Here is an 8878-nt window from a genome sequence, read left to right on the forward strand (position 1 = left end):
TGTTCCTGTATAACAGGAGTTTGTTTTTCTAAAGGCATCTTATCTGGAGTGTCAGCTAGAGGAGCATCTGTTTCCTCACTTGTGGGCTTGTCCTCAGCAGTTAGGTCCTTGCAGAGGACCTTGAGCCTGCGTGCAGGGCTGCAGCCAGAGCCTAAGACCCAGGACAGAGTCAGATCACAGGCACTAGGGGTGGAGGTCACATCGGGCAGAGTGGGCTGCAGTCAGAAGAGGAGCTGTACGTCCCGCATACGGTGATCGTAAGCCAGGTCCATGCCACCAAGAGCTGGAGCTGTGGAGTAGTACTTGGTCCCCAGACAAGCCCTCAGTCCGATGTCTTCATTTCTTCTTAATGTGGGCGGAATAATTGCTGATGCTTGTGGTTGTTGAGAATCCTCAGCTGCAGTTCCTTTAACAGTTGCTGTGGGAAGTTTTCTACATCTTGCACCAATCTTAGGACAGGTGTAGGTGGACCAGATGTCTTCTCAAATGATGTCTAAGTTAGCAGTCTGGGAGTACTGTAAGATTCTCCCTTTTAAAATACTCTTTTGATTGCTTCTGGGGAAGACAGTAATACCCGCTCATTTACTGCTACAAAAATCTTTATTATTATAATATTAGTAGTGTTAAGGAATTCATTTTCCATCTTGTTTTATTAGTAGCTTTGTACCTTAGCCCACAGAACCATTTAGTAAATATTTTCAGAAATAAAAAATCAAGTTTTAGCCAATAATTTGTTTCTTTTTTTGTAGGTGTATGAAAACATTATAGACTGATATTTTCAATTTTCATTTGCAAGAAAATGATCAATGGAATGAAATAATTGAAGTATAACAGAAGATATATTTTTTAAAACAGAAAGCCTTTGTACAGTTCCTGGGATTCACAGAAGCATTACTCCAGAGCAGAACGATGCCTTAATCTTAAGTGTCCATTTGTGCAGCATTGACTTAGAGCTACAAAAGTGACTTAATGTTATTCTGGAAATAATACTTACCTGTTATGAGATGCTATAATATGAGCTGTCATCACATTTTAACATGCATATATATTTTTTGATACCTGAATTACATTATTAGATTAAGTATCCATATACATTTTCACTCCAAAAACACAAGCTTAAAAACTTGAAAGTAAAGTACATCTAGGGCAAATGGTGGCTGAAAGTGAATAATATTCAAATTACTGTTGCTTGTACTGTATAAGGAAAACTGCTTTTTTAAATTGGGTATTTGCTAATTTATAATTACTATTTTATACTTTTCAACATTTTTAATAACTTTTTTTATTGTTGGCTATAACAGAAGGATTCAGATATCTAAATATCATTTAGAACATAGAACACATTGGTCTAATTCATCGAAAGCTTAGTTATAAGCATTAATACAACCATGTAGTAGAGCAAGTGCCCAAGGCTTAAAGGGAACTTGGCAGTATAAGAAATATTTTGGGTTCTCTCTGCTATTTTACAACTTTTTTTGTTGAACTTTCAGGGGTATGTACATGGGCAGAGAAACACAAAGGTACATGTGCTGGAGAAATACTGGACACAGTAGGAAGAAGCATAGGTGTCCAGAAGAAAAGCTAAGAGGAATATTGTAATTTGTTAAAAAAAAAAAAAGTTTTGAGTTTTAACAGCAGTTAGAATAAAGCATGCTGTTGACTTGACTTTCAAATTTCAGTGTAGGTAATGACTAAAAATTACTTTGAAACTTTTTACAGTAATACTGTAACAGCTTAAACAGTGATTTAAAATGCAATTCAAACTAGGCAAAAAAAACTTTAGAATAAGTTTTCCTCCTGGCTGTCAGTTGGAAATTCTAACCTAAGTGGTCATTTTACATTCTGTCTCTGAGAAGTGGATTCTACTCTTAGATGCACAATCTTAAGTCTGACTTCCTAACAGCAACCCCTTTATGACTAGACACATTTCTCCTTTTTCCTTTTAAAATCTAAGCGACAGCAGTTGTTGCATTAACTCCAAAGAAAAGTACAGAATAAACAATGTAGAAATGTTACTCCTCATTTACACCTTTTAGTCAGGCACACACACACACACACACACCCCAAAATAATTGATTACTTCCAGTGAGTGGGTGGAGATGAATCTCAGCAGCATCTGTGAGTACTACAGGTTGGAGTTTCCTGTCTGTAAAATGGGACTACAGGGGAGGGGGTGTTGTGAATGAGTTGGACTGGATGACTTCTAACATTCTGCGATGCCTAATTTTGCAAAATCACTTTTCATTCACCCAATAAATTTTTTTCTTCTTTTTTCCACAGAGTCTTGCTCTGTCTCCCAGGCAGGAGTGCAGTGGCGGGATCTTGGCTCGCTGCAACCTCTGCCTCCCCGGTTCAATAGAGTCTCCTGCCTCAGCCTTCCAAGTAGCTGGGATTACAGGCTCATGCCACCATGCCCGGCTAATTTTTACATTTTTAGAAGAGACGAGGTTTCACCATGTTGACCAGGCTGATCACGAACTCCTGACCTCAAATAATCCACTCACCTCAGCTTCCCAAAGTGCTGGGATTACAGGCATGAGCCACCATGCCCTGCCCCAATAAATTTTTTGGAGTACCTTCTGTATGCTAAATAATACACTAGGAATAGCTCTATCATTTCCTAGTACAGCATAAATTTTATGGTTGCTACTGTAGGTTTATAATTTGTTGTTTATAATTTGGTCTAATTTCCATCAGCCATACTAATAATAGATTTTAAAAGGAGGCAACTTTTTTTCTTTTTGAACCAAAGGAATGAGTTAGCTTTGAAAACATAATTTGGGATATTATAGTATGGATTCTTCTACCTTTGTTTCAACTCCTTAATATCTTGATTATAGCAAACTAGAATGAGAGTTAAGAGATACCAATTATTGCCGGGCGTGTTGGCTCATGCCTGTAATCCCAGCACTTTGGGAGGCCGAGGCTGGCGGATCACCTGGCGGATCACTTGAGGTCAGGGGTTCGAGATTAGCCTGGTCAAAATGGCAAAACCCTGTCTCCACTAAAAATACAAAAAAAAACAAAACAAAACTGTCCAGGCATGGTGGCACACGCCTGTAGTCCCAGCTGCTCGGGAGGTGGAGGCAGGAGAATCACTTGAACCCAGGAGGTGGAGGTTGCAGTGAGCCGAGATCGTGCCACACCTGGGTGACAATAGTGAAACTCCATCTCAAAAAAAAAAAAAATATATATATATATATATCAATTACCAACTAAAAACATAACTTCAGTTTGGCAGTTTGCATATTATAAAGAGAGAAATGTTAAAACATACTTGACTACTTTCAGAAATGTTCTCCTGGTACTTTTTGTATTTCTACATTCAGATAAAAAGATTTGCATGCACCTGGCTAACACCAAGGAAACTTTATTTTTTTCTTCACTATTATGCACTTTCATGCTGTAGTCTTTCTCAATTCTTTTAATTTTTGTTATTTAGCATCTTTAAATAGCACAGCAAACATCTTTTCAGAAATTTTCAGTTAAAGCCTTTGAATTACTTATCTTTGATTTAATTTACAGCCAGCATTTTGCCACATTCTAAATAATATTTAGCTGAACTGATTCATATGTATTAATGACCATTCTAGCAAAGGCCAACAAGTGGTGTGGGAATCAGGGAAAGGCTGCCTCTTTGGTATCTCAACTGGTATTGATTATTGCTATCAACTATTTGGGGAGAAAAAATCAAAATGAAGCCCTGTCAAATTTTAGAAGTACTATCTTTGGTCCTTCAAACACTTGACTTTTGTGATGACACCTTAAGAAAAATAAAGTTGAAGTTCAGGTCTTGCCATTGCCATTAAAAACAAATTAGGAGACTTGGTTTACCTGGGAACAAATTTACTTGAATATTCAGTACCTGAAACTATGCCAAACCAAAGAGCAGCTGCAGTACATTAGTTATTGTAAATGAACAAGTTTACAAAGTTTATTTTCATCTATACCTAAGGATGATTTTTAAAAACTTTTTACATATTAGTGGTTATGATCCAATGTGTCATGAGTGAATTTAACTGTAAGGTGGTTTAAATCAAATATACAATGTTTACTTGAATTGTATTTCTATTAGCAGATTTTGACTATGTTTACAGGACTGTTTAAATTAAGAATTATCAGGCATGTGAGATCTCCTTTTAGTTATCTATAAAGTAGATGTATATTAAGGGCTTAGATTTAGAATCTACATATTCTGGGCATTGAATAGGCAGTAACTTACAAATAAGTTTTGCTTACCTTTTGTTCTAGGGACTAGCACTGCTATCAATGGAAAGTATTTTTAACCTGTTATTAAGAAAGTCATATTTTTGCATTTCAGCCAAAATAAAGACCGTATCTAATAATCTGTTAGAAACAGATAATACATGTCTGAAATCCATATGTTTCATATAATCTAAACTGTATTTTCCAATTTAAATTAAAAATGTAATATAGATTCAGAAAGGTTCATATTTTTCTAATGACTTCTATATTATTTTGTTAGGTTGCATAAAGAAGCAAGGAATTGTATTAAAACATGAAGAAAGCTATTAGGTATATTTGTACATGACTGCAAATGAGTCTATGCCCATTTAAAAGAAAAGAAGGACACTATTTTAAAGTGAGCTTTAATATGCTTTTATATAAACAAATTTGAAGTACAGTTTAATTTGGTTGTGTTTACCTAACAGTACCATAAGCCTTGTATTTGTTCTTATTTGTATAATCCTAGCCTGTGACTTAATGTTGACGCTTTGCTTTGTCTTTTGGCTGGCCTAACCTACATTGACATGTACACAGAACATTTTAAAACTGTTTTTTTCAAAAGTCATAATGAATTACTTTATTAATAAACAAAGTCTTGTATTTGAAGTGTTTTCTTTGTTATAAAGTGGTATTTACCAAATGAGAGAATAACTATTATTTTTATCAACTTGAAAATCTGGTAAAATAGTGCTTAGAGAAAGAGATTGGCTAATAGTTTGGGGAAACCACGTTTAAGATAGGTAATATTTTAGTGCAACAAAATTGTTTACTTACATTTGTTCAAAACCGAAAGAGTAACTTAGCTTTTTACTGAACGTAATTTCAGAAGTCATTTAGGATCTTGAGAACCTTCAGATCACTGTAAGTTGTTGAATTGTGATTGTTAAAATGCTGAATAATTAATAGATTTTATTATGTAGAATTATTTTATGGCATCTGTGTTCCAGTGCCCTTCCAAAGAGGCCAAGTTTATTATTAAAGCCATTTAAAGATTTCCTGTAGCTATATTTATAAAAATTGAAGTATCTTCATGAGAAAGGAAAGATCTTGAAGACAGGTAAAAATATCAAATTGCAGGTCGGATGTGGTGGCTTATGCTTGTACTTCCAGCACTTTGGGAGGCTGAGGTGGGTGGATCACTTGAAGTCAGGAGTTCGAGACCAGCCTGGCCAACATGGTGAAACCCTGTCTCTACTAAAAATATAAAAATTAGCCGGGTGTGGTGGTGGGTGCCTGTGATCCCAGCTACTTGGGAGGCTGAGGCAGGAGAATCACTTGAACCCAGGAGGCAGAGGTTGCAGTGACCCGAGATCGTGCCACTGTACTCCGGCCTGGGTGACAGACCAAGATTCTGTCTCAAAAAAAAAAAAAGCCAAATTGCTGAAATCTGCAATCTGCATATAATATGATCCCACTTAAGAGTTTTACAGTGTCCATGCTGTGTACCTTTGTGTTCAAACTCAGCCTATTGAGCGCCTACTCCAGGGGTGGGTAGTGGAAATAGAGCCACAGGCATCCTGCCTTTGCAGGCAGTGGCCCTGTGTGGGGTACAGGCATACACGTACAACACCCCTCTGGGTGTTAATTGGTAGAGGGAGCGAGAAATGATGGCTTGTGGTTTGTCTCGTTCAGCCACCGGAAGCGACAACCCTCTATTTAGAAGATTCACCAACTATGATCCTGTGCATATAACGAGGACCAGCTGCTGTTAAGTTTTTACCGCAAACTTCTAAAATAAATTTGAATTATTTGCGACATGTGGCCTCTCTAGATGTGGAGAGGTTGTCAACGATGCTAAAAGCAAAATGAGAAAAACTTGTTTTCCAACCGTTTTGTTAAGATTCACTGGAAAGGAACATTGCCTTCTGGAAATTACTTATGGGAATGCAATTTTTACAGCATTTCTTGGACTCATGCCCTCGTCTGTTTCATGGGTTGAAGGAAGGGCAGAAGGCAGTGAAGGAGGGGAAGGGTTCCCGCCAGAGTGTGCATTTAGAAGCATTGATCCACAGGCGTGGTATTACTCAGCACTCCTGTGGATGCAATGATAAACTTCACTCAGCACTCCTGTGGATACAATGTTCAACTTAGGTCCTTCATTCAAATGCGTGTATCTAGCTTTTCTACATGTTTAGATGTGCTCACCACATATTAAAAATAGATGTGAAGTAGTGTTAATATTTTCAATACAGTCATCTCTTGGTATCCATGGGGATACTGAGGTCTGCTTGAGCATCCTCGGATTTTGATATCCGTGGGGATTGGTCTAGGACCTCCCACAGATACCAAAATCCACAGATGCTCAAGTCCCTGATACAAAATGGCCTAGTATCAGGCACAGTGGCTCACGCCTGTAACCCCAACACTTTTGGAGGCCGAGACAGGTGAATCACTTGAGCTCAGGAGTTCAAGATCAGCCTGGGCAACATGGTGAAACCCTGCCTCTACAAAAAACAAACAAAAAAAATTAGCCAGGCATGGTGGTGGACGCCTGTAGTCCCAACCATTTGGAAGGCTGAGATGGGAGGATGGATTGAACCCGGGAGGCTGAGGCTGCAGTGAGCGGTGATGGAGTCACTGCACTCCAGCCTGGGTAACAGAGCAAGATCCTGTAAATAAATAAAACGGCCTAGTATTTGCATGTAACCTATGCATATCCTCCCATATACTTCAAATAACCTCTAGATTACTTATAGTGCCTAATATAGTGTAAATGCTATTAATACACATAGGAGTTGTATTTTTATTTATTATTATTATTTTTGAGACGGAGTTTCGCTCTTGTTGCCCAGGCTGGAGTGCAATGGCATAATCTTGGCTCACCGCAACCTGTGCCTCCCAAGTTCAAGCAATTCTCCTGCCTCAGCCTCCCAAGTAGCTGGGATTACAAACGTCCCACTATGCCCGGCTAATTTTGTTTTGTTTTTTTCAGTAGAGACAGCGTTTCTCCATGTTGATCAGGCTGGTCTCGAACTCCCAACCTCAGGTGATCCGCCTGCCTCAGCCTCCCAAAGTGCTGGGATTACAGGCATGAGCCACCGCACCCGACTTTTTATTTGTATTTTTTATTGCATTGTATTTGGGTGGAGGGTTCCCTGAGTATTTTTGAGCCATGGTTGGCTGAATCTGCAGATGCAGAACCCATGGATATGGAGCATTGTTTTAGAAAGATTGTCTCCCTGCGCCTCTGCCCGGCCGCCCCGTCTGGGAAGAAGTGAGGAGCGCCTCTGCCCGGCCGCCCTGTCTGGGAAGAAGTGAGGAGAGTCTCTGCCCGGCCGTCACATCTGGGAAGTGAGGAGCACCTCTGCCTGGCCACCCATCGTCTGGGATGTGAGGAACGCCTCTGCCCGGCTGCCCCGTCTGGGAAGTGAGGAGTGCCTGTGCCCGGCCGCCCCGTTTGGGAAGTGAGGAGCGCCTCTGCCCGGCCGCCCCGTCTGGGATGTGGGGAGCGCCTCTGCCCCGCCGCCGCATCTTGGAAGTGGGGAGCGCCTCTGCCCGGCCGCCCCGTCTGGGAGGTCTACCACGGAGGCCAGACGCAATATGGGGGCTGGACGTGGTGGCTCACGCCTGTAGTCCCAGCACTCTAGGAGGCCGAGGGGGGTTGCTCACTTGAGGCTAGGAGTTCAAGACCAGCCTGGCCAACATGGCAAAACATATGAAAAATATAACAGACAAACCAACCAACCAACCCAGCAACAACAAAACAGGTCTACCCTGGAGTCATACTCTAATTTTTTCTATTTTCCTCCCTTTCTGATCCTTTATCCCACTTTCTTTTTCTTCCTCTTCCTTCCCCTTCTTCTTTGTCAAATAGAGGATTGAGTTATTATCATTGATCCATACAAAGTCCCTCTCTCATTTAATTTCTTTAATTCCTACCCCCCATTTCTATTCCCCGTCTTCCCATGTGCAACCTTCCTAATATGTTTGATATACATCTTTTTGTTTGTATGTATTTTTAGAAAATGTTTATTGTTTTGTGTGCAAAAAAAATTAATAATAAAACTGGCATGTCTTCAGGAAAAAAAAAGAGTACAAAATTACAGTTAGATGAGAGTAAGTTCTGGTGTTCTATAGCACAATAAGGTGACTCTAGTAAATGATATTATAGTGTATATTTCTAAATAAATAACTAGAAAAGAGGGGGCTGAATGTTCTCACCACAAAGAAATGATGAATGTTTGAGGTGATGAGTATGCTGAACACCATGATTTGATCATCATACATTGTACACATGTATTGAAACTTCCCTCTGTACCCCACAAATAATGTACAATTATTATGTGTCAATTAAGAACAAAATAAAAAGTGCTCCCACTGGTAAAAAAAAAAAAAAAGAAAGAAAGATTGTCTCCCTAATAGAAAGTGCTAAACCATCTACAGCCGTACCGCCCTAAACATGCCTGATGTCATCTGATCTTGGAAACTAAGTAGGATCGTGCCTGGTTAGTACTTGGATGGGAGAATGTTAAACCACTGAAAATTACATTAATCTATGCTCTTCTCTGAGTAGTTGGAGAATAGGGAGAAGGGAATTATGCACGTTTATTTAATGTTGAAGTATATATTCCAATTTCATATGACACATTTAATGTTGCTGTATACATAGGGTGTATAAAAGTATAAAAGT

The 8878-nt window shown here is 39.3% G+C and overlaps 1 protein-coding gene across 1 annotated transcript in view; it reads left to right on the plus strand.

Annotated features, from left to right (window-relative positions):
- The window catches only part of LOC129464024 (palmitoyltransferase ZDHHC20-like), a 54789-nt gene extending 50961 nt beyond the window's left edge, over window positions 1–3828 (plus strand). The window contains 1 exon segment of the mRNA XM_055244856.2: window positions 750–3828. Coding sequence (XP_055100831.2) covers window positions 750–757 — 8 coding nt within the window. The 3' untranslated portion in view covers window positions 758–3828.
- Window positions 3829–8878: the final 5050 nt, after the last annotated feature.

The sequence above is a fragment of the Symphalangus syndactylus genome, chromosome 15, assembly GCF_028878055.3.
Source record: "Symphalangus syndactylus isolate Jambi chromosome 15, NHGRI_mSymSyn1-v2.1_pri, whole genome shotgun sequence".
In the NCBI taxonomy this organism is placed as follows: Eukaryota; Metazoa; Chordata; class Mammalia; order Primates; family Hylobatidae; genus Symphalangus; species Symphalangus syndactylus.